The 26,597-nt window shown below is 44.2% G+C and overlaps 1 protein-coding gene across 2 annotated transcripts; it reads right to left on the bottom strand.

Moving 5' to 3' along the window:
- Positions 1 to 2,244: 2,244 nt before the first annotated feature.
- Positions 2,245 to 25,950, bottom strand: LOC120821030 (uncharacterized). 2 transcript variants are annotated; one of them, XM_040179374.2, is made up of 15 exons: positions 25,687 to 25,950; positions 11,364 to 11,458; positions 11,101 to 11,227; positions 10,942 to 10,991; positions 9,452 to 9,557; positions 9,097 to 9,255; positions 8,891 to 9,008; positions 8,746 to 8,807; positions 8,477 to 8,602; positions 8,303 to 8,397; positions 8,050 to 8,211; positions 7,733 to 7,929; positions 7,353 to 7,482; positions 3,984 to 4,177; positions 2,245 to 3,160 (listed from the first exon to the last, which is right to left on the bottom strand). In XM_040179374.2, exons 2-15 carry the CDS (start codon positions 11,421 to 11,423, stop codon positions 2,920 to 2,922), a joined length of 1,827 nt encoding a protein of 608 aa, XP_040035308.2. In that variant the 5' UTR covers positions 11,424 to 11,458; positions 25,687 to 25,950; the 3' UTR covers positions 2,245 to 2,919. The 2 variants fall into 2 exon arrangements, with proteins under 2 accessions (XP_040035308.2, XP_040035306.2); XM_040179372.2 differs by lacking the exon at positions 25,687 to 25,950 and adding an exon at positions 13,788 to 14,797.
- Positions 25,951 to 26,597: the final 647 nt, after the last annotated feature.

Here is a 26,597-nt window from a genome sequence, read left to right as displayed (position 1 = left end):
ATATATGTATGTATTTTGTTCAACTGTTTGAACGTTAGATACACATACATCTAGTAAACAAGGGCAATTGGATTCCTTTTGTACCTGCAGTACAGAATAAATTGTTTTACTTTTCCCAATGTGACAAACTAAAATTATTAGTGTTTAAAAGTAATGCAAGTCCTTTTTAGGAAAAACTCAGGTACCGTTTTTGGACATCTTAATGTCTTTGGCACATTAATCAGAATTCTGCCACGGGATTACGCCACTGATTACAGTTAGATATTAGTCCTACATCTCCTGCTCTGTATGAATATAAGGATCTAATTAGAATCACTTGGTTATCAGGCATTCTCATCCGTACGCTGATTCAGGACAATGGCGTGATGTTTGTGAGACGGCCTCTAGGTGGCAGTACATCCCCAGCTTGAGTGGACTGGCAGTAAAAGCACTGAGATTAGACCAGGTACAAAGGTCAAATAACACAGCAGTGTTGACCAGGAGAGGGTAAATATCTCCGGGGAGTTTCTCAAGTACCGATTGCGTCTACTTAGTGTGAGATTTGCCAGAGGAAAAGGCAGAAGTCCCATTTCCACCTCAGCAAAATGAAATGAAGCTCCTGGGATTTGCCTCTGACCTTCCTGGCACTCGCTGCTGCTGAGTGATTACTGAAATATAAGAGGCTAGAAGGTGTAAGACTGTATTAACTGTGTTGAGAAGTTGATGTTTTACAGAGGGCTGAGGGTTTCCTGCACAAAGTTACATAAAACATTCAAATGATTTCCATATTAATAATGTGCATCTTCTAATTAACATCTCACTGACTGCTTCATCAACTGTAATCAAAGTCTCATGGAGCAAGGAGAGTCACAAACTTGATCATGGTAAAAACAGGAAGACACATTATTGTCTGCATTAAGCAGCAATCCCCTGTACAGTGTACCATAAGGCTGATGCTAGTGTTGTTTGTTTAACGGTGAGGCGACAGGAATTCTCCTGGTTTGCTGCAGACCTGCATGCATTTTATTGGCTTGTGTGGGATTTGGGCAGGAAACCAGAGCTAATGCCTCCTCTCCCACTTCAAACACATGCCAGGCACCCTTAAATGTCATGGAGTGGTTAGAGAGTTAAAGGAGGTGGGAGGGGAAGGGGAACTGAGGAGTGAGAAGCTGAGGGGCTCGCTGGGCGAAAAGAGAGAAATCCAGCCACACCGGGCCGGCCTCACAGCTTATCAGTGTATGCTGGATGAAGCTTTACCGGGGCTGCTAAGGCAAACCAGATGCAGTGGAGGATGCTCGGTCCCACTGCGTGTCAGGTACAGCCTGGGTCAACCTGAGGCGCCTATAGGTAATACAGCAGGAGGCCACTGCACAAGTCTTGCAAAAAGACTTGCAGCGGATGTCCCTGACGAGCATGCAGCAGCGTTGGGTCCAGCGAGTCGCCATCTCGACTCGACGGCATCTTTAATAGCGCTTTGAAGGTTTCATTGTGTCACTTCACTTATTCGTCCACCGTGGATTTCCTGCATCGCAGATTGACAACTGGCAGTGGCTCTAAAGCTGGAGCATCAAAGCCTGGGAGTATGTTTTGGGAGGTGTTGGTCACAGAAAACACCACGGTGTCTTTCTACTCTCGCCAGAAGCAGTGTTTATAGGATTTTGTCTCATTTTCTCCAGTGTTCGTTTATTTCCAAAACGGCAGCCATGACACATTCTCTCCTCTGCGCTCTGTCTCTTGTGTGGCTTTGCTTTACCGAGCTGTGAATTTTTCTCCTTGTCTCTCTGTGCTGAAGGGTATACCAGAACCGGTTGACCTCAGTCCCGGCTGCGTGGATGTTTTGACAATGGGCAGTCGATTTTTACGTGCCTGTGGTAAAATAATATAATAAGAAGAATATGTTGTGCCATGGTTAACTTCCGTTTGGTGCGTCTGCGACTAAGTGTCTCAAATCTCCGGCTCGTCAGCGCCATACTCTTTCCTCTCAGTGGGTCGGTTTGGCAACCAGAAAGTACCATCCTTCTCTTCATCAGAATAAGATGCAGCTCACTCTCCATTGATGGCAAAAGCATTCATGCTCAAATGTTCTGTTTTCTGACCTGTGACCTTTGTCATCAACAGGCGACCTTGGCCTTGTCACTTCTCCTCTCAGACTCTTTGGACCCCCCGGGGTCTGGGTCAGGGGTTTGGTGGTGTTTGTGCTTTCTCTCTGTCAGACTATGATCCACTGCCACTTAACGAGGGAGAACAAGGCTGAGAAATGAGGCATTTCCGGGCCCAAGGGTTTATTCCTGCAGCACAGTGGATTACATTACAACATCCAAAAAAAGGGACGTGACTCATGTTTTTGCTCCGAATACTGTTGTAGCCGTACAAGTCTCTATTCTAATAAGAGAAACAGGATACAAAGCTATTGGATGTATCTTTACACGATATGTTACAGTAACTATAGACAGGATTCACATATTTTCAATTATAGTTGTACAAGATGAAGCATGCATTGTCCTTATCAGGCTCTGCCTCCTTGTCTTTCCTGTACTATTCATTTTCCCTCATGGCACAAAATATGATGTAGCACAAGAGGAGATGCAAATAGAAAGAAGTCAATGTGGTTCGGTTTCATGTGTTTTTCTGGAAATAAGTTTTTTTCACAGGCATGGTTCTCCGTATACATTGCAACAATATGGATCAAATATAACTGTTCTATCTGCCAAGCACAACGCTGTGTACATGTGTTGAGGCTTAGTCGAGGAAAACGTCACATAACAACACAGCTATATTACTATTGGATGTTCCTAACTAAACGTCTATCATTTCAACACATTGACATTTTCACAGAGTTAAATAACTAACAAAAGAGGGCATTTCGCTGCATGGCTCCACAGTCAGATATCATTAACCCTCAAGTCTCTGCGCTGGTCTTTTTCTCTCTCTGTCGTATCATCAGATGGCCACCACCTTCCGTCGAGGAGTTGTTTCAACTGGAACCACACCCCGGTCTAAGTCGGCAAGAGAGAGCTGTTGCTCGGGATCAGAGGTGATGATGCGCTGCAGGACTACGGAGGTGGGGGGGAGCGGGGGCTGGCGAAGGACAACAATATTGGCGCTGGGTCCCTCCAGTAAGATGGTGGTCAGCTCTTCCTGTGTAGAGTTAACCACCGGCACACCATTCACCTCCACCAGCCTACAGGTTCAATTACACACACACACACACACACACACACACACACACACACACGCACACACACACACACACACACACGCAAACGAGACGTGAGTCAAGCAAACAATGTAAAAATGAGTGATCATAAAAATAAAGAAAGTCTAGCCTCATGTGCTATTCTTTCACAAAATTAAGTTGGTACTGAAAGGGAATTCTCCCTCAACCTCTTCAATATACCAAATCATTACAGTGTTATCCTAAACAACATCAAATGATTCTCGAGTCACAGTGCGTTAAATATTGAAGACTCAGTAAAAATGTCTCTTTGTTTGTTTTTGTGTATAGTCAGAAGGTGTAAAGCACCTTGTATCTGTTGATTAGCTGTCTAAAGAGTATTGGCGCACTAGGCTACAATGAGGGAACAGTCGCATTACAGCTCAAAGACTTTTTTCAGCTGTCAGGCGGATTTCTTTTGGCAGGATCGTCTCAAAGAGGAATGTCAACTACACTGCACTGTGCGGGTGTGCGCGTGCACGTGTGTGTGTGTGAATACATGTAGGTTTGAGAATACCGTGTTTTATAAGCACGCACTTGTAATGCAGTAATTACTTAATTATATGAAGCTATTTAATCTGCTTCTTTTCACTCTCTTGTGGATCCAAGTATTACATAACGGTGTTTTCTTGCTTTGGGACCAATATCTGATGGGTTACCATAGCTACCAAGCACAGAACAGTAGAGCGATGAAAGAAATGGGCGGGATGAGAGGCATCCTGAATGCTCTCAGTATCTAGGTGGCCTCTGCGAGCTGGATACATGACTTTGTTTCTTCTGTATGTATCACCTGTCGTCAACACAGAGTTGGCAGTTTTCCACCTTGACCACCAGTAGTCCGCTGCCTTCCCTGTAGCAACACGAGAAGCCGTACTGGCCATCGGGGTTTCGGTTCTCCTGCACAACCAGCAGCATGGCAGGAGACTGCGGGGACACCAGCTGGCTCAGGCTACCAATGGCCAAACTTTTTCTCTGAACTTTCTCCTGAATGTAGAAACGGCAAAGACACATTCACAAATTCAAAGACGCAGACTCTTTAAATACCAATGGTTAAAAGTGTGGCACTAGAAGTAGTATTTCCATTGTATCCCGTATAAATACTTCAGCATTTTGGGAAATACTGTGCACCTCTTCATTTCTCTGCTGTCAGGGGAGGATTAAGTTAACATGAAACAGTAGTTCTTTAGTGTGCAGCGAGCACACAGCGAGGGGAAAATGTGAAGCATAACTAATGTCTTATTGACTACAGGAGATTTTTTAAGGGCGGAACAGTAAATAAATCGGCTGTCACAATTGCAAAGACGTTGATTCAGACGGATGATGTGTAATTTGTGCCTCATTTGAAAACGTAGTCATGGACTTACTCTTTTGTTCATTTAGTACAAAACGTGTAAAAGGTTGATGTTGTGATTTTACGATGAATCATCGTGTGTGTTGGGCTCTTTCTAGGCTGAGCGCTGTGGCTTGTCATTACTGAGTGCTTGACATGAAGCCCTCTGTAAAACATCAACTTCTCATTTTCAATTGGTATGGATTGCCCAAAAAGTATGTAACATGTTTACGTTAAAGGTGAAGGTAGGCACATGTTTAGCTTTTGAACGGGCTTGCTGATGCCTTGTGTTTTCACCCTTCGTCAAACTCTACACAACTGTGTATTTTTCAAATTGTTGAACTGGTCCTTTAAGTTACTCTAAATGGAATGAAAAATTCCATTCCATTCCAATCCAGAGATTGCAACCTCTTGATTTTGTTTTCTTAAGCGCTACCCAAAGTAGTCATCAAATCTTCAACACTTGGAGACATAGCGTGATTTTGTGCCTCTTAAATATTACACTATAATTTCCATGAGAAGAATTTGTAACATTACTTCCTGGGAAAATATTACAGATGCTACATGGGGGTCCTCGAAAGATAGTAATGAGGCGACATCAAAGCCAAAAGACCACCAAGATGCAATGATTAGCTTGGGAAGAGATCACACCACCACAAGTAGCTTGGAGGGATCAGAAATAACTTGTGAGTCTGACCACTGAATTCCAATGTCCCCTTATCCAGCCTCTTGGCATACTCCCCCCTTCCCCCTGAACGGCATGTGAATGCCTCGCAGCAATAGATGCCGCCTTGCCAGGGTCAGGGGTCAAAGCTAAGGCTTCGGTCTCCTCAGACAAGTGGGCCAGACAGGATATATCCACGGAAACACAGCCGAATCCCCTTGAGAGGCACACTCTAACACGCATCTTTTTCCCTTTTAGTGTGCCTCAATGTTGGACACACGCCAAGAGGCCATGGAATTTTCTCTTCATATTCTTCTTGTTTATCCACAAGATTTGATCAAATCCTAACCTACCTTGGCCAGGCACAGGGCACATATACACACAAGACACAACCAATTTGCTGCTGGTAGGCAATTAAACAGGGCTCACGCAGATCACAAAGGTCAGCCCAGGAAAAAATGTTGTCTCTACGAGTAAAAAAAGATTCATATATAAAGTAATTTTCCTCGATCATAGGAAGCTACAACATAAGCTGTAAAAGCACTTTTGTTCAAAAGGAATAGCATCTCATTTATATCCACGTGTTGGCAAATCTAAATCCAGTGCCGTCCTTCCCGGCACCCTGGCTGCTTTGACAACGGAGATCTTTACCACAATCAACGTTGGTTTAGAGCAACGGAAGAGGATCTGATCATATTGGTCAACCACAAAGAACCGGAGCCATGCAATCCATTTCTTAAACTCAGGGGCAAAGAGGGGCAAATGACAAAGAGGTGGCCAATTTGTCTCAGTACTCAAACTCCCCTATCAGACAACTCATACTAAAGTTTGGACATGACAGTAATTCTTTCATGTTCCTCTCTTTAATACTCATTCTGAGGTTTTGGAATTGTCCGAGCTAAACCGCTTATTTAAAATCATTTCCGTCATTTGTTGTCCTTCCCCCCTTCACTCTCGCCCTCTGTTTATCTTCCCTCTTGGCTGCTTTATTGATGCTCTCCAGTTGCAATAGATCCTGTAGATTAGACTGCCAATGATGAAATATTTCCTCATTTTCTGTAATGCGGGGCAGCCTACGAGACCAAACACGGGGCGGTCTGCTCCTTATTAGAGTAGCAGCTCCATCAGTTCCCAGGCTGCTCCTCGGCTCTGACCTGTGTGTTAACTCTGATTAGGTCATATGATAAACATTAGCGCTGCTGCTTTTCCCACAAACTCAGCACCTAAAAAAGCGTGGCCCCGGGGCGGCAACGTGACACGGGGCACCTTTCAAAGCCGAAGCCGCGTGTGTCCTTTCATGGCACCTCGTTAGGGCTTCTCCAACGGGATAAAAGAGCCACATTAAAAAAGAAGTAGGCTCCTCCGGGGATAGATGGAGATAGTTTTACACATGCCGGCCCAGTTCTCCATTGCACTCTCCCAGTGGCTTTTGTCACACACATTCCATTGTTGGTATGGTCACAGGCTCTCGGATGTCAGCGCTAAACATCATTTTCTCAGAAAAAGTGCATGCTCATCCAAAGAAAATTCCTCAGCCTTGTATAGCCACTCTCAACTGCACAACTTAACGAAACAGAGAGGACTGAACGGGGCATTGTGTTGTCACTCAGGAGAACAGTGGAGAGAAGATCAAAGAGCGTGGACATAATGGTGTCAAATGATGACCTACCTCATCAGGGAGCTGTTGCCACCTGTCCTAGTTTGTGCCGATTCTGCTGCTAAATGACAAATATATGGACTTCATATGCGATTTATTCACCCTCACTGGTCTACACAGTCTGGCTGTCATTGGTTAGAAAAAGGGCAGTTATACCGAGTATATTGCACAAGTTCTTGGTTATAGACAGGGGAAAATAGGCAAAGGCATTATTGTCCAAAAATGGAGAGGTCCAATTTCTCAGCAAAAGCTGATTTCAGTAAATGATACCATGCATACTATCAATAGCTAGCGTCATTTCAGTTCCTAATCTCAGTTTCGTATTGTTTATTTTTATCAACCAAAGCATTCTTTGACTGTGATCACACAGCTTTCCCACATATTGATGCCACTGAGTTTCATAGGCTATTGATTCAAGTTGCATTGGCAAGGCTCCAGATCGTCAGCTTGTTGGTTCAAGTCTGCAGAGGGGAAAGCGATTCCATGGTCCAGCGGTTTTCTGCAGTACCTTAACGTAGCTTTCTTGCAAAGCATTTTGGAGGTGTGCCATCTGCCGATTGAGATGTACCATGGAAATTTCCTCCTTAAACACCTGGCAGTTCAGTTTCATCTTTTCCAAGAGACGTACGTCCAACTGTCTGAATGGAAAAAGACAAAATTGAAGTTAAGCTCAGCTACATATATTCATACATGTTTCGAGTTTAGTTAAGGTTAAATAAGCATAACAAAATGCCTTTCAATATATGGTTGATTTTAAACTAAATTCAAATCAATGTGCTTTTTCTAGTCTCTTATCGTTGTATCTGTTGTTTTGTGTCTTCGGAAGGTGGAAGAAAGAGATTATGCGTCATTGAACAAGCTGCTCATTAACGGATTCAGTCCACCTACTTCTTTTTGTGAGCAGTGGAGTCGTTAATGTTGTCTCTGAGGGTCTGCAGGCTCCGCCTCTTGTCATTCAGGCGGCTTTTAACCAACTGCGACCTCTCCTTCAGCTCAGCGGAGCTAAGCCTGTCCACATCCACGTCTCCATCCATGTTCTTTATCTCTGAGCAAAATGCCACCAGGCCGTGGTGGAGCTCCTGGACCTTTGTGTTCAAACGATCAGTTCAACATCACAAAATAAATAAATTCAACCAGTCGTGGCAGTGTTTCATGACGTTTTCTGTTACATGCTTTCATAGGTGTAGTTAAAGAGACATTTTGACCTGAAGGATGACATTTTGGAGCGATTCCACCTGCTGGTTTAGTTCTTTGATCCTCTCTTCTTTGGCTGGCCGGTTCACCAGGGCATTTTTGTTGATGTTGTTATTCTCATTAGAGCTGTGGACTCCTGGATTTTGTTTTGCTATGGTTCCAGATGACCCGTCCTTTGAGGCAAAAGCATACGGAAATGTGTTTTGTTATATTTAGTATATCAGCTAAAGCAATGGTAGCTTATGCATGAGCTGTCGGTGTTACCGTTTTACACAAGTGCAGCTCCAACTGCCTGTCCTCTGATGTCGATGTCAGTAGGCTGGCGATCAGCTGATCTGGGGGGAGGTCTTCCGATGAACCTTTAAACCGAAGCACATGCATGCTGAACACACGTGTCTCTTTTTTTTCTAGATGTAGATCATATGGTGAGTTTTGCACCTTGCTTTTCTCTCAGTATGAAAAGGCTCCTGTCTTCTGTCATTCCCAACATTTTGATGCATGAATCCATGATTTTCCCCACCGTTGTTTCCTTTGGGGTTCGGAGATGAACTATCCGCTCTGATGCTGCAACACGACATGACACAGCAATAAGAAGGAAGTATAGTCTGGTGTGGAGTATGTGTGACCATAACTGAATATTTAGTATATCTGCTTATATGCTGTGTTTTACTAATAATCCACTGCATGTATTTAATAGAGTTACTCACCATTAATTGCTATCTCGATCAGCTGAGAATTCCTCTGTGCCAAGGGGGTTTGGCTGGTGTTTCTTTAGGGGGAAAAGGCCATGGGGTTAAAATCCAGATCATTTGTTTGTTTGTTTTCGTGGTATACAGGAGGAGGAGGCTGTACCTGCGCTTTAGGGAACGCCGATTCATGCTCAGGCAGCTCACATGTGGAGAGGACTTAGATTTGCTCATTGACACTAATGTCGCGGTGAATGTCTCCACACTGTTCGGGCCCAACGAATCTGGAGAGAAATGAAGCACCAGTCAATGTTTCATTTGCCAGCAGTGCAGTTGAATGTTTGTTAGTCATGTCGTAATGATAAAATGTACCGAGCAGAGAGTCGAGTCTCTGGGTGATTGGGCTGGAAGGGTGCAGCTCCTTATAAACGGCAGACAGCAGCTTCTCCCTCTCCTCCAGGGTGGTGATGTGCAGGACGTCCAGAGTGTTCACATCCACCGATGCTACGTCTGCTCCACACAGGTTTACATCTGGAACACAAACAGTTAGTAACATTATTTTCTAAATAATAATTCAACCTAAGCATAAACTACATATCTCCATTTGCGTTCAAGTTATTGATATTCTTTAAAACAGCTTTCGATTTTAACCACGATAAAATGAATCCAATTGGCAATGTCCGCCTTTGATATGTCACCAAAGGGTTGAAAGAGAAGACTGTCTTACCTCGGATGAAAGGAAGACATTTCTGCAGTCCGATATTGGTAAACCAGCGGCAGACTTCATCTGTGCTCAGTTCCCCAAGACATTTGGCCACTTGCCTGTCGACGTCCTGTGAAGAAAGAGGGGTTACATAGCTGCTTATTTTCACATTCGAGCAAGTGACATGTGAAAACTACTTTCATTGACACCACGCTACAATTTATTTAACCTTTGTTTAACAAGAGAAGTCACATGAGAACCCGTTATCATTTACGATGATGACCTGGCCAATAAGGCAGCAGCAGAAAGAAAGTTGTTACAAGCAAACTCCACATGGAAACATCTCCATGAATCTCATACGGAAATAAAACCCACATAATATATAAAATATATAAACTGTGATCAGAGACTACCGTTTGTAATGAGTTATTGAAGGTCGGGGAATGAAGGCGTGAGGTCATTCCAGCTGCTTGCAGCAGCAAACTGGAAACTAGAAGCAGAACCCCTGCACAGTAGATACCATAAACAAAAAAATGACGTACTATTTTAAGGTTTTGTTTAGAGTCGCGACAGCGTTAAATAATGTAAAGTCCAAGTGCTTATTTTTATTTTGGCAATCCAAAACATAAGCAGGGGTTTGCATAAGCAAAGAGGGAGGCTCGTGACGCACGGAGATGATTCTGACTCAAACTCCTGCATGTGAAAACGTATTTCGTAGCGGGCAAGACTTTGAAACAAAGCATGGTTAAACTCCAAGTTCCACTCCTTTATCATCGGCTGACTCATTCAAGGTGAATATGACTGTGCTGGATACCTGTCTCGACCTATCACAGGAAATACACCCATTTCTGTGTCTTTAACTGTTAAAACATCTTTAGAAGGGGCAGAGAAGTGTTTACCCAAACACATGGTTCTGCAGAATGGTTGCTTTAGTCACAGATTCTCTGTTTAGTTCAGTGTTCCCTGTTGCCAGTAAAGGCTTTACAAAGTGACGGTGGAGTAATAAGATGCATTGTGGTGAGAGCTTTGCCTTGTGTCAGAGATTAATCGTTATGTTTATATGAATGAATATTAGATCAGAGATTACCGAAAATACTTAATTAATCCCAACCGTTTTCAAATTTCTTTCTTAAGTGCGGTCTTCTACTTTGAGGTGGGGCTGCTTAAGATACATGCTTAACACTTACTCATATTACCTGATGTGTTACAAGGGAAAATAAAACAATCGATGCATTAAGACAGTAAATGCAGGACACAAGCAATTTCCCTTCAAACCAAAACACAAGACGTTCCGTTTTGTGTTTCAGCTAACACATGGATTACTAAGGATACGAGCAATCGTGCTTAGCAAATCCTGGACACGGAGATGAATATCGTAGGACTATTTGCAGAGTCATTGCTTTGACAGATCGAGAGCTGGGAAATATAAACAGAGAGCATATTCTCTAATTGTGGCAGCTCTGGGCTGCGTGCTGATGCCACCCTGAAGGCGCTGCTTTGATGGTTTGCAGTACCTTCTCAGGGAAGTTTCCATTCTGATCCTGAGACTGAGGCATATATGATGCTGCATGAAAGGCGGGAAAAAACAGACTTGTGTTATTTTTTGAAGCACACATCGGTTGTGTTATGTAGACCAATCTTGTTTGTCCATGATATAATATTTCCAGACTCACCAACGGTTATGCGGCGCTGTCGGAGCGACCTCTCATCTTCCTGGTGGTCTGTGGTCTGGGTCAAAGAGTGGAAAGTGGCGCTCCTGGTCGGTGTGTCTTCAAGACTGCAGGAGCGCGTTATGAGCCTCTGTCACATAATACAGGTTTCAGTCAACTTCAAACTGCTAATCGAGCCCCCCGGCTAATCAATTCAGATGAACCTCCAGAGAATAAAAGCATGTGTGGGTATGTATGATAAAATGGCCATTGCATGGTCGTCATACCCTTTGGTGAGTAAATGTGTCCATGTTGGCAGGAAGCAGGCAGAGTTCAGCTTTCGGCATGTCGGAGCAGTTCACATCTGTGTTGCTCAGTTCATCTTCATAGTAATATCAACAGTAAGTCAATACATGAACAATAGTTAGTCCAACTTAGTTACTTAATGTACGGTAGACAAAGTCTTCAATAAAGTCCTTGATTTCGCTCTTTTACGGCCGTCTCTTTGGAGTTTTAGTCCCTCACAGTCTTTTCTCGCAGGTCACCAGGTCTATTAGCGGATGCTGATTCTGGACACAGCAACGTGGGATTGCTTGGCTACCCGCCACACAAACTAATGTTTGTCTGGTTGACGACATACTTCTCTGCCAACAACCCGAGTTCTTTCCCACAGAAATGTTCCAAATGTCCCTCAGCAAGCAGATATCTTTTTTTTTCTGCTATCGTAACAAGCAAGACAAATGAGACTGAGAATAGTGCATCCAAGCTAGGCCCGGACCTTCTCAGGCAACACGTCGGTGTGATCTGATAGATGTTGGAATGTTTGCAGTTCTGCGTTGTAACTACTTTAAGTTGGATATCGTCACGGATTGAAGCCTAACTAGCCCTTTTAAAACAGTAGTCTTTTCAAATAGTCTATCCAGCAAAGGAATTCTGCCTAATTTCTCAAACACATGTTTTTCATTTCAGGGGCTTGTTTCTGAAAGGCTGGTTTGACATGGATGGGAGTTTAGATGGAGTCAGAATCAGATAAGACAGTGTAATTGCTTTATGTGTGTCAGCAGTGGAGTCTTGTCTGGGTCCGGGAGAGACAGTGGAGTACAAGGAGGGGGGCAGCGAGCTGGCACTCTCTTCATCACCTGGCTGGCCTTTGAGTCACTGTCTGTAGAGGATCATGTCTAATCTACTGCCTAGTGTCTAGTCTAAGAGAACTCGGCACAGCCTCCATGCAAAACACCGCCGTCTCCAAAATAACGGCCTCAAGTGAGAAAAGGCGATGGGTCTTGGCTCGAGGTGATGACATGTAGGAGGACCCGCCTCCAGCTGACCTCAGATGCTACAGTGTGTCTATCAGATCCTGAGAAGTCTCGCTTTGTGACTCTTTTTTTTCCACCCGGCGTGGGAGAAGGGACACGACATGCAGTTGTGTGAGAATGTTAATGAAGGGAAGCAGTGGACCCAGCCCACCTCCGCCATGTCCGGACTTCAAGCAGCATGCGCCGCCAAGGAAAAGCCAATTTGGGCAGGCTTAGAGACGCAGCCAGATGTTGCCATACAGGGTGAAAGTACCAGTAACAGAGAGATGCACGTCATTCCCAGTCTGAACTGGTTCACCCACAACAAGTCAAGGCATGAGTGAGTTCTCTCTCCCTTGACTGGCTAGTTCAGACAGAAACATCGCATCCTTGCATACGCACACAAACATGGCGAGCGATCAAGGTCTGGAGCGTGACAATGTTCGGCTACCGGTCCCACGCAGACACGCAAAGGGTTTAATGACAAAGCGAAGCTTTAGAGTCAGAACTTTCCAGCACATTTATGTAATGGATAGGCAAAGGGGATGCTTATCGTTTCTAGCATTATTGTGCTCCTCTGGTTTGAAAAGAAATTAAGCTCCGAGTGAGGGAGGGGTGCACGCTGAGTCACAGGAACCCAAAACCTGAGAACCGCCTACTCACCACACACTGGGAATACACACACAATGGCTAAAAAGGGCTTCCGACAAAGGGGAACTTCTGCAACTCCCATAGGAGGCTTACGGGGTACTGTAGCCATGTCACATAATGACCATTTCCCATTTCAACTGAATGGGGAACTGAAATCAAAACGAAGACGTAAGCAGCTGGATGGAGCAAACCATTATCTGGTGTCATTTAACTCTGTTTGCCCGAATGGAATCAAGGATTTGAATTTGCTCATTTATTTGAAGAAAACTCACCCAAGTCGTGCTCAGTAAATAACAAAAGATTTATGCCAGCGTTGAAGCTTCCTATGGTGGAGAAAGAAACCAACCTCTGTGACAAAAAGTTTCCTTGGAAAAAAACATTTTGGTGCATTTTGGTGCTTTGTGTTAGGATAAGATTAAAATAAGTAGAACATTGTCAACTTTATTTGTATGTTGTCCATCAAGAATCGGGCCGGTTTCAAAGCAGACATTTTGATTTGTCATTGTCAGAAGTACAGATATTAAGAGTATGTCCCAGTAAGCCATACCAGTGTGACAGTCAGCCAGTATGTACGAGTACTTTGACACCAAACCAGCCAAGGCGTCATTATTAGATTATTAGATTAGAGATTAGATTTAGTATAAAAGGAATAAAGGAATGTTCCTATTTTGATAAAAGTTAAACCAATCTCTTGTTTATGAAGCAAACCGTTCATTTGTGGACTTTCGAAAACAGCACTGGAGATGTTGTCACTATTACACTCACTTTTCTGAGTGTACTTAGGGAGAGGAGCCACCTGGTACGCACAACGTAAGAGCCTTGGCTTTGTTTTCTCCTCGTCCCCATCTTTGGTTGTCTCTGCCTCTTCTTCTTCTCCAGACCCGTCACGTGGGGCCTCTTCAAGCCCAGCTGAATCATCAGCACTGACCTTACTCTCTGCCGGTGGAAATTCCACGGTTGACACCTTTGCCTCGGCACCCTTCATCGATTCCTCGTAGCGCTCGTGGTCACCAGCACCAGAGCTTCCACCGCTGACAGCATCGTTTGCCACAATGTCTTCCAAATTAACGTCAAAGAACTGATCGTCGTCAACGACATCGGATGGAGTGGGTGGGATCAGATTAATGACGGGCGGTGATAGGAGGCTTCCAGGAGCTGGCGTGACATCAGTGCCACTCTCAAACACCAGCGGGTCGTCGTCCTCTTCATCACCACCTTCTCCACTGGTAGAAGTGATGGCCAGTTTTCCCTGCATGTCCATAGGGAGTGAAAACAGAGGCCCCAGTCGTTTCTTTTTCAGAGCCCTCAGGCAGGCGGACACGGAGCTAGCTGAGCGGGCCGTGCTGTTGCCCGAGGTCGGGGTGTCCTCCTCGCACAGGCTGAAGCCGGTGTTAACTATCCCCAGGTCCTCTACCGTAATCTGGATAGCCTCCCTCTCACCTGATCCCCGCTGATCCAAGTGTGGATGCCGAGAGCCCCCATTGATCTTCCTTTCCTGCTGCTGCAGAGGATCCCTCTCCTCACCGCGCCAACATGAGCAGCAGAGCAGCCTACGGGAAACCCGCAGAGTCCTCCTCCTCCACCGGCGCCAACGAGGTCGCTGTTGCTCTGCGTTTGCACTTTCCATCGCGGCGGCTGCCGAACAGCGAAATGGCTCTACTGCTAAACATCACATGCAATTTCACCAGACAAACCTCTGGAGAAGATAAACCACCATCCACACCTCCGAGACATAATACTGCCTTGTGATAGAAGCCACAGTATCTTCACACGACGCAAACGGTCATCTGCGGCATATGTTGCTGTGGAGAGGAGTGAAATAAATAGAACCGTTGACGCTCCGGATGAGGTGAACACTTGAAATGAATGCTGGGCTCAATTAGCAGGCTTTGATATGTAAAGCAGTATCATTGTGCATGCAGCTCTGGTTTCAAAGGGCTCTAGCAAGACAGAAACACCCTGCCAAATAATATCTTGACATAAACTATATGTAACGTAGGTGCATTTGTGTGATTACGCTGTTCATGCATTATTATGAATGTGTTGGGGCACGGGATTATTTTATGAAAAGTCGGTGTTCAATTTCTATGTGGGTCATCTGTCGGGGGCTTACTGCATGTATGGAAACCGGTGAGAATATGGGCTGGCGGATGCTTGGCTCACACAACCCGCATGGCATCCGATAACATTTGCTCCGTTCCACAGGCCCGGTCCTGTTCTCTGCTACGCGATGAGTCATCCAGCATCGGCTTAGAACCCTTTTGCCACGCCACCCACACTGAGGGCTCGGGTGAAAAGATGATATCTGTGTATTTTTATAATACCCATAAAGTGAGAGTGGAGTGATGGGAATAATTACTCCACCTCTCCATACCTGCAGTCCCTGGTTGGAGTGAGATAAAATTGCTAATGTCTCTTGCTTCCTCCATCCTGAGGGGGTAATAGTTCTTGCCAGTAGGCTGATGGTTACCTGCCTACAGTGTGTAAAATCCAATCTTGTTGTGTTACTCTACATATATTTGTTCCGTCATGGCCATATATTACCCTCATTCATATGGAAAACTCAGCTTTATGTTTAAATGTACCACAAATGTTGCCTTAATTGGAGTTTTAACTACACTGACTGTTTTTTTGGCAAATAAAAGCTGACCTCAAACACTCACTGATCTTAAATTGGGGTAAACAGCTTATTGGCCGGCAGTATTATACATTTCTGTACACCGGCCGCAGACGGAAGCACAAATAGTTAATTCTACTCTTCTAGATATCCTCATCTTTTCAGGTAGTAAAGTTTCAGAAAGACTTACAAATTACAGCCCCTCGAGGGGATTTCAGTAGGACGGCAGACTCTGACTCTTGACAGACTGAGTGCTGCTCTGAAGACGCTTTGTAAGGGAATAAAAAGTGCTTTTGTACCCGTGCCAGTCAGAGATCCACGTTGTGTTTCTCACTGGGAGAAATAGGTGATGTATGACGACAACACAGCCTCCCAATTGGTGGCAGACAAAGGAAAGCTTAGAGGTGTAGATCATTATAGAAAATGATTTAATCCTTCACTGTTAAGAACAAGTGCGCATTGCAAAATCATTGTACTTCGCTCATCAAGTGTATCAAGTGGGATTTGAAAGTTCAGTGGTCAGTGGCATAACCCTGGTTAATACTTCATGGCCAACAAAGGGGGGCAGTAAAGAGCAGATGCACAACACTGACAGGACATAAAACAGAACCAACCACTTCTTAGAACGACCTCCTCTGGTATTCACAAGTCTGGATAAAGTTAAACCACACAAGTGCTTTTCATTCGCAGCCTAGTGAGGCCGGCTTTCATGATCTCAGGATCTGGAATTTGCAAGAATATCAAGTTTGGTCCTAATCTTTTTTACATGTTGTTTGAATATTCGTAAGCAGTGGGGGAACACAAATATATATGTAGCATTACTGTTCCATCTCCTTTATTTACTGGTAGATTTATGGGCGAACAATGATTTCCTTATGATAAATGTTGAGAGACAGCCTCCGTGACGGACAGACAAAGCTGTTTCGGCCTGGGGGCATCTGTGGGAGGGATGACTGTGGCAGACATGGAAACCCACCAGTCTCCACTCTCTGAGGGACACTGTCAATTTTAAAGCATTCCAATTATTTGTCTTTGACATAGCCTCGAGTGTGTTTGACTTTCTCTGTGCCTTTGTGAAGTTACATCACCGGACCTCATTGCACACGGGTGACCACATGTCCGGACATGGGAGTATCTGAGCATGCTCTGTGTGTGTGTGCTAACTGGTCCCACTACCAGCGGTCCATCCCGGGCAGCCCCCAAACGGCCTCGGAGCCAACATCAACACCAGCCTTCAGCTCCGGGTGGTGCTCCTATCCAAAAAAAAACCTCTCACCTCTTTCTCAGTTGCAGCAGAGTAAAACACGGTGAACATTTCCTGTGACTGTTGAGTTTCCTTAAGCGTGGAGACCCGGGGTCCGTAGTCAGGGGCGGGCTCTCTGGTGAACATAACCCTGTTTGGCCATACAGAGAACTCAAGCACTCAAAAGCAGAAAGAAAATAGAGGGCTTTTTTCTCCGCTCGAATTCACGGAGGAGGAGAATGTTTCAACTAGTCTGTAATTGTATTTACTAAACAAGACGAGCGGTATGAGTCACTTTCCAGAGGCGAGGAATGTCACCTCTTCCTGTGAAACCAGGAGGAATGGTGGTAGTTATTGCTTCAGAATAACCTCCACAACCCACTTTGTATCGTGGAGGATGTTGAGCAACCGCTGAGGACCAAACAACACATTAACATTCTTAAAGCAGCAAAGGGAGGGTGGCGCAGAAAAATAAGCTTTGACCCCACAATCGGACAGATCGATCACAAAATGAGCCTTTTCACAACCGAGACAGTTTCACTGAGACAGATGCATTCGTTTTGGACGAAAAGATGTTTGTGGACGCCACCAGCAAACGTCTGTCTATCTGCAGCGGCTGATACCTAATAGCATGAGAAAAGTTTTGGCGGGGGGTTGAACTTTCCCCTCCATCCCCCTTCCTCCCCTCCGCCAGCCCTGTGCTCCCTAATCAATTACTGTTGGCAGTCAGGAGACCACCAATGATTAGCAGCAGCAAGGCAGACGTGGTTTGGGGGGTGGAAGTGTGGGATGTGGGGGTTGTAGAGGGGGGGGGTGGTGGTGGGGGCGGCGCGTGGGGGAAAAGAAGAGGAAAGCGGTCCCACAAACGGCTTTGATCAACACGCTGCCTCGAGAAAAGCGCAATGCAACAGGACCCCCCTGGTTTTAAATGACTCTTGGAGAGTTTTATTTATCTACGGGAATGAAAGATGGCATCCTTTTGTATTTCGTCTCTCAGATTGCCGCACGTGAGCGGACAGCTTTAGATCTCAAACAGTGTTTACACTCGCACATTGACAGCAGAAACCAGCCGAGACCAACAGGCTCAAAGACAACAACACAGAAACGCCGCACATAAACACAAAAAACGTTTTTTTGTTGTTCAGGTCTTTGAAGCAGGAGGGAAATAATTTACAGGCTCTTTTTTTTTTTTTAAATGAGAATCTGTGCCGTTCCCACGCCCAGTGTGGCAGGAAAGCTCTACAAAATCATTTGTCTTAGATTGGCTGATTGGCTTGCAGGAATCTGAGTCTGTCTTTGAGGGAGATGGAAGTTTAGTTTGATGAGAGGAACTCTCCCACCACACCCACCCACCACTGGCCTCCTCTCGCTTTTATTTTTTTTCCTCTCTTTTTCAGATTCTTCCGTTTCTCTCTTTAAAGCGTACCGGTTTATCTTTTTTATAGAGTGAGAGTGAGCCGACAGAGAAAAGAGGTCCCAGATTCCTGCCGACCTCAGAAATGTTTGTATTATTTCTCCCCTTCTTGTTTTATGACTCTTGCGACCGAGGGGAAAAGAGAGAGCGATACACGGACAGCAAAAGATTAAACAAAGAAAGATAAAGAGGAAGAAAGAATAAAAGAGAAGATATGAGCCAGAGAAGCTCTGACCTCATACAGCACAGCAGCGAGCTCGCACAAACATGCTTTACAAGTTGTGGGTCGCGCTTTCTCCAACTCCGCCTTCACACAATTAATGGCATTATCAGCACCACTGGGAAGCCTCAACTAAACAGTTGTGTCTACACTTTTCCCATGGCAACACAGTTTTGTGCGGATTGCCAAGCACTCTGGAGTGATGCGGTTATCTCTTTTCGCTGGAGTTCTCCTTCGGGACTTGCACTGCTGAGAAAGCTTTGAGATAGTGAGTGAAGTATGATTCGGTTAGATCTGTAATTTAATAGCCAACCAGGATTACTGTATCATGATTCATCACCGAGCAACGCAGGCCGCACGATGGCTCGGGTAGTTTGGGAACCGTGGTGTTGTTTGCTGCGGTGGGCTCTTCTTTGTCGTCAGATGTTTTTCACAGCCAGACATGGTATGGTCACTGTGATGTCCACGGCATCTGAGCCTCATCAGGCAGGCATTTCAAAGCTGCTGTCATGGGTATTTAGAAAGGGGCAGATCAAGGACAAAGGCCGACTTTTGGCAACTTGTCCATTTTGTAGCCCCTTTGAGGCTCCTAACGATGCCTGTGCCCTCATAGAAATCACTGCAAATTAATTACAACACTCGGTGAAAAGACAGATTAGTGCCGAGAGGATGGCACAAAGAGTGTTGAATCGGGGGAGCAGCATGCTGGACCGCAGGCCGGGCCTCGGACACATTACCCACAGCTGCCAACACTGACCTATTTTCACCAAACTGGCTTAAAGATTTTTAGCATCCTCTATTGTGCAAAGGCACACCATGGAAGTCGTATCTGCATGACCCCCCTTTGGGCACGGTGCCCTTTGATGCTTCTCGTAAAGGCAGCGATGGGGTTGTGATTAAGTGTGGCAGGTGATTAGATGGTCTCGATTGATCCGGAGGGTTAGAAGCAGATGTTGTTGAAGAGACGAGCAGGGTGAAATGGCTCTTTGGAGAATACAAACAAGGGCTCAAAACTATTGTGGCGGGGACTTAAGTGAAGGACACTACCCTCACTCTTAAACCAAGGGAGAGAAGTGATTTCAGATTCAATTATCATCTTTTCAGGAGGAAATAGTGAGCAGATGGTAACAATAGTCACGGGCCTCACCGCGATCAGCACTGCTCATGGACATCTTTTCTTTGGGACAAATTTACCATGACCTCATGAGGTTTTCATTGTGGTGTTAGCACCAGGAGGTGAAGCTTGCCAACAGGTCAATAGCATTAGAGACACGACAGCATCAGAATATTTTATGTGAACTCCATTTGACAGTCTGTATCATTTCCATAAAACATGGCTTTGTCTGCTGGAATTTTGTCAGTTTGATTCTTCGGAATGAAAGTGATTTTTCTTTGTTGTTCTACAGGAAATTTACTTAATGTCATCTTATTTCTTTTACTGCATATCATTGTTAAGCAACTATTGACACGGTTGACCTACAATTACTACTACTAACTAATGTCATGAATCATGATCTAAAAGGGTGTAAACAACTTATAACCAAGTATAATAGATTGCGGTGATGATTGATTGGGTTATTAGATCAGTAATTGTTTAGTTTATAGAGATAATCGGAGTAACCTACGATGACAACCAGTGGTTTTAACACAGATAAATGACCTCCATTTAAGGGTACATAAATCTGATCTTTTGGAAAGGCAGTGACCCTTTTCATGGAGCCCAGCCCCAACTTGCCCAACAGTTCGTTCCACGGCTGAATGAGATGGGAATGTGTTTACTTTTTCTGAAATAGCCATGAATAAAACAAATGGGACCTGGGAGAAATCTTAAACTTTTATTGAGGAAGAAGCGAAGAAAAATTCAGAGGGTTCAAACAGACACGCTATCTAGAATACTTTTAGATGGGTAACAATTGTTTATGGCATTACACTGTGTTTAGCTGAGGAGCCTGGGCAAAAGTCTTCAGTCTTAATCATGTAAACATTCAGTAATGTGTCAGCATTGCCACAGTTTTGCGTTACGGTGTTTGTTAGTAAAACGCTAAAGAATTTGCAAGATCCTATTGTTTGGCTGCAGGTATTGGCGGTCGCCTCTATGAGGAATGTCTTCATTAGCGCCAACAGTGTTGGTAGATAGTAGTTATTGGAGCCTCTTTATCCACCTGATTGCTGCTATATGCTGTCTACTATAGTACTCTAGTTCTAAAATGCAGATGTGCTGCGACAGCTGATCTGTTAGTTCCCTTTATTAGAAAAATATTTCTGAATTTCAGTTTCCATTGAGCAGCAATGAAATTACTTGACACAATCTAAACTTTGAAGTCATTGAATGGGAAAAGCACACACACACACGCTTCCTTTCTCCCTCCTCCCTCCATTCCTCACTGAGAGTTATTTATGGAGGTCTGGTATCAGGGCGGCACAAAGGCCACCTTTGAGAGCATAATATCAGAAGCATCAAGCACCTTGAATGTGTTTAACAAAAAGCTGGAAACACAATAGGATCAAATATACTGTACTTATTAATCACCCGTGACAACCGTCAGTGTTCATGCAGATTGCCGACATTTTAGGGTTGGGTCAGTGATCCTTCAATTTCACAGCAAGAAGTGACGACAGAAAACGCAACCTTCTCGGCAGGTACAATTAGGAAAAGCGCAACACAATAGTTGCTCATTTCCTGCGCTGAATAGACTTTTGAAATGTTCTCAAGCTTATTCGTCTTCTAACCATTATCAGAAATAGCACGACACAAACTGCTGTTCCTGTTAGGAACTTGTAATGGTCCTATTTGTAAAAAATGACATCCCTCTCATTTCGCAGAGGAAATCTGTGTAAATGAAATTTGCTGATGGTTTATTGATTTAAAGATACAACTCATCACATCCACCTTTATATTTTGTATTCACTGTCTGTGAAGTGAAAAGTATTGTGATCGACAGTATGCAGCCTCCAGGCAGGAGATCTACTGTGCATACATACATATGTTCAATAAATGAGATCACCGTTAGACCTTTTTTTTCCAAAATCATAATAATCCTTTTATACACACGCTTCTGGTGTCACAGACACGTGAGATTCTTTTCCTCCTGTAGCAACGCTTCTTTCAGGAGGCCATTAATGGCGTTTATGTAGTCAGGCGAGACAGCAGTGGTCTGTTTTAGTACTCAGGTTGCTGAAGGTTGCTCCCTCACCTCGACCCGACTGGAATGGTAGAGCTTGGATACTTTCTTACCCCATTTTTTCAAATAGCAACATCAGGATTTTTGTCAAAACAACTAGAAAAACATTATTTCTTTCTAGAAATGCGTTGTTCTTTCTTTATCCTTTGCACTTTTCTCTATTTTCCCTGGTCGTTATTGAGGTTAAGCCTTTTGCTCACAACCAGCTTATTTTCCACTGTTTATTGTATCAGCAATATTAGGCGTCCATTAGGAGCTGCTAGTGTGAGCTCTTTGCCACACATAAAAAAACATGTTATCATGAACAAACACACCTTCTTATTTCAATATCAGTCCGGTATTTAATCTGTGATGCTATTGTATTATGACATTTCAATTATTACCGAATTCATTTGTATAAATAAATAAATTATTTTACCTGTTGTGTGTAGGCATTGACACACAAAAAACATCATAACATGTACTCCTAATTGTTGTCAAATCAACTTTTATTTATCTCTATCGTCATGCTTTATTTTAGCAGTAAAGCTGTACAGTAACAAGCTTGCAGATGGTTACTGTACCAACTTCAACCTCACAGAGATCACAGCCTGTTCCAGCTCCCCGATAGACGGCGACTCAGACCGAACAAGGGAACAGGCCTATAGTCAGTTTAATTAGGACTCGTACTCTTTCACAAAACCCTGTCGGCAGCAGCCCCATCACCTCATCCCGGGCCCTGGTGGAATGCAGGGGACACTGACGGCAGACAGGAAGTCCTTATTGTACTAGCCCAGAGACCCCGGAGCCAGACAGCATACGGGAGCGATGTCATCGCTGGCCGGGCCTGGCATATCTTTGTGCTTGCTCACCGCGTAACAAAGACGTAAATAAACACTGTTACCCCCACCGGTCTTCAACTGTCATTCCAATTAGGCAGAGGAGTGATGGAAAGCCGTGGCCTGCGTTTTTCCCAGCCATGCCGTTACCTCTGACCCCCGCGGCTCGTGCCTGAGGTGATTTTCTTTATTAGTCCATGGGGTCAGTATTTAGCCCCATTGCCATCAGTAGCTGGCTTAAATCTGCAGAATCAACACTATGCCTTCCTGGCCGTTAGCTGCATTAGCACACTGAAGCCCCACAGCGCTCCCACTCCCGCTCCCCAAACATCCTCCCTAAGGCCAGATAACATCTCTGTCCCGTGCATTCATGAGCCGGCCCAACGCCGGTAGTCTGAGGCCGGGGTCCTGCACATGTTGATGCAAAGAAGCTTTCTAGGAAGTCTATTCAATTTAAATATGTGACACTAGACAAAGGTTTTACAAACAGTAACAAGTTTAGAGTTGCCACGGTTAAGAAAACATTCTGGGCAGCTGAACTCATCGGCTGTTCAACTGGGTCAGACTCTCTTGCTTCTGTTACTTTGAATTATTTTTTGACAACCAAGTGCAACATAAATATAAAATATATTAATGGGTAAAAGGAAAGAAGTGTACCTGGAGGCTACAATCTATCTCATAGGTTTAAAAAAAAAATGTGCAAAGGTCCCCTCACACAAGCCGTACAATAGTCAATTACAGGTCTTGACTACAAGACTATTACAACCAGAACTGAGCTGTGACCAAAGTATCCATTTTCCAGGAAACCCAAGTATTCAGAATTGAAACAGTAAATGTTTTGTTACTGACAATAAATCACAACATTGTTTAATTTGCATCCTGCAAATTCTCATTCATTGTGGTGTGCCTCTGAGATGTTTCCGTCTTTTGCTTCCACTCACATATTTCTCAAGATATTCCACCCATAAATTTTGCCACAGAGAGAGAGATTGTAATTACAAAGGAGGGAGATCTGGTGAGGGATGAAATAGGCCACTGTGATAATCCCCTCGTAGGGATTTACAATCACTATCAGATAAAGAACCAGCCATTTGCTTTTCTGGCTTCTTTCTCGTTGCACATATTTCTTCTTTCCTTTTATTACTATCTAACAAAACAATTAGAACTGGGTAATTACAGTCTATGTGTAGATAAAACTAAAACTTTCACGTATAAACAGCTTAAAACACTAATGAAATACCGTACCTCCCACTCTCCATGTGCTTCACCTGGACCTAATCTCACCGAGCATCTCAGTTATACAAAACCCTGTCAACCTGAGTAAGACGATGCCTGGTTGGTGGTGGTCTCTAAAGACCAGCGGGGACAATGGATCAAATAAAAGAACCCGGAGGCTTTGAACCATTGTTGCGGCTCTCATTCCCTCTGTAGCTCCTGCCCACGGTGACCCTCTGCTCCTCCTCTGCTCCTCATCTGCTCCTGATATCTCGCTCACTATCCGACTGAGTGAAAGTGCCTCAGTCTAGAGGAGGAGGAAATCACTGATTTGCCCTATCTGGACTACCTGTGACCCAGATAACGATGCGTACTCAATAAATACATCTAGATTCAACATCCTTCTTTGACTGACTCACTTGTGTGTCGGATCTGATAAGAAAGAATCTACTCGGAATTCCCCCAAATCCAACTGCAGAGTCATCAAACAAAAGCAGCGTGGAGAGCATGGGCGTGTTGGTGGATCACATTCACTTCAGACCTTGAAGCAGGATTTGGGAATAGCAGATGACATGAAACCGTATAGCAATCCAAATAATTACCAGTTACAATGGTAAAAAAAATCCAATACATTTCTCATTCTTTATGTACATACATTTTCAATTGTCTTTTCTCCCTGCCGTTACCAACCCATAAAACATAGGCCATAAAACATAACTCATCCATGAAGCGCTTGGCTGCAACTGTGCCTCGGAGGAAATCTTGGCAAAAAGCTCTTTGCAATATTTGACAATAACAGCCTCATAACTGTATAACAGTCTAATAACTGCAATGTCGCTAGAAAAGCTGTAAAAATGTCATTATTTATCTAAATAAGCCCTGCACTGACAACGGTTGAAAAGGTGGGACCCTGTTTGTACGAATACATTGCATAGAGCTGCCATCCTTTATGAATAAGACAATAAATCAGTCAAAATCAGGTTTTGAAATGTTTGAAAAATGGCATAGAAATCCCGAGAAATATGATCCTTGGATATCAATCTCTGTCTGTGTGATAAAGACGCTGATGACAGAGGAGTTGATCACTATCCTTGGGCGGGGTCCACGTACATTTGTCTGCAGTTCTACAGTAAATGCTTCTGTCTCCACCCAAACTCAAACCACTCCACACACTTGTCTCTCTTCCCGAGCCGTCTGCAGACGTCACGTCCAACATATCGTATGCCCTGCGTTCAACTTCATTCCACAAGACAGGAGCCTTGCGTAATGACAATACAACATGCGTGTAATCAGCCCGAGAGAATGGGGGGAATTCTGCAAACCTCAAGTGAAGCTGTTGCTGGAAGAGGCTGCTTGTGATACAGGCTTTGTCGGTTTCTGCCAGCTGGCACAGGCACCTTGGCAAAACCACGCCGGGTGGTGGATCATAAAGGTTTGCTGGGAGCCGCTTCACAGCTCGAGTTGATTTAGGAATGTAACACAAACCCATTAGTGCAGCTCTTCGGTGTAAGGAAGCATGGCATTCAGACTCCGTGCACCACGCGGGCTGTATGCAGCAAAACACCAACTTATAGCCCTCGTAAATCACCGGGTCCGGGCAACCAGCGCAAAAAAGCACTTTTCATCAAAAGAAATGATTCACATTATAGCATAATTAGCGTGAAATTTTTGGCATGACCAAAGCAATTATTCCCAACTGCTTCATGTAAAATTATAGGAGCAATTTCCTAACCATTCTGTCCACAAAAACGATCCATTAAATCCCAAATGGTGCCGGTGTTTGAAACTTATTTTAAGGAGAAGTGCAATGCCTTCAGCCCTCTTTAGAAAACTGGCTGCTGTGTTTTTGCCTCCTCTTTTAATCTACACATATGCAATGTTAAGAATTCTGCCTCACAAAGCTGAATTAAAAGATGAAAGTCTCATTCAATCAAAAAAAGAAAGTTCACTCTTACCTTAATACAGAAAACACCCGGAAGATCATTATTCCAGGAAAGCAGAGTTGGACTGAGTAAATATTCTGCCTTTACTTTTTCCCTTTGAACACTGTAGATAGTGTTTTGGCATGGGGAAAAGCCTGGCTGTCTGACAGGCTTGTTGGGATTAAACAGTATTAAGAGTGTCCAGATGCAGGGCCACACGCACATTCGTTCAAGCTAATGCTTCTGCATACTGACAATCTGCACCAGGGGGATGAACAATGATCAAAACCATTATCATTATCTCATCGCTCAGATCCAAAATGCATGTTCCACTGTTTCATGTAAATATTTTCTCGATGGGTCTTTGCAAACCGAAGCATTTAGATAAAAATATTTTGCATGCTAACAGTTGAATCTCTGTTTTACACATGCGCTTTGTATTGTAGGTCTGTTGTTCAAAGCTGATTATAGACAGCCAGATGGTCCTCATCCTGTCACCAACCCTCCACCCCCCTTCAGTGAAGGAGACACATCTGGGTCACGAGATTTTGTGAGTACATTAGATTTTTGCATCATGATCACAGGGAGTATGATTAGTAGTTAATCAAAATAATTTACTTTATTCGGTTTACATTTACATTTTTCATTTACATTACAGCTTTTAACCAGACCGACTTACAATAAGTGCATTCAACCAAGAGGGTTCAAAGATGTCGTATGAAAATGTTGCAGCGCTTGAGCCGGTCCTGCTCCCTGGTCGGCCTCCCCCGTAAGTCTCCTGTGACCCCTCAGACTTTCCCTAAATCTGCTGAGTGATCGCGGTGGTCAATTAACACTCTGTAAATTGCTCCTGGTGGAGAGAACGTTCACTTCCGTAACAGCATGAAACCAAAGCTGCGGGTTCACTGTGAGTTCTGCAATAATAAGACAGTGGACCTGGTACA

Source organism: Gasterosteus aculeatus, chromosome 6, assembly GCF_964276395.1.
Source record: "Gasterosteus aculeatus chromosome 6, fGasAcu3.hap1.1, whole genome shotgun sequence".
Classification (NCBI taxonomy): Eukaryota; Metazoa; Chordata; class Actinopteri; order Perciformes; family Gasterosteidae; genus Gasterosteus; species Gasterosteus aculeatus.
Note: the sequence above shows the minus strand (reverse complement) of the source record. Positions and strands in the feature narration are given on the sequence as shown.

Excerpts from the sequence above, each read along its gene's own strand:
- LOC120821030 (XM_040179372.2), bottom strand. The coding sequence starts at position 14,649 with ATGGAAAGTGCAAACGCAGAGCAACAGCGACCTCGTTGGCGCCGGTGG. Across the intron at positions 11,459-13,787 it reads CCCTAAGTACACTCAGAAAA|ATGAACTGAGCAACACAGAT; the intron begins GTGAGTGTAATA and ends ATTACTATGAAG. Across the intron at positions 3,161-3,983 it reads CAACTCTGTGTTGACGACAG|GCTGGTGGAGGTGAATGGTG; the intron begins GTGATACATACA and ends TTGAACCTGTAG.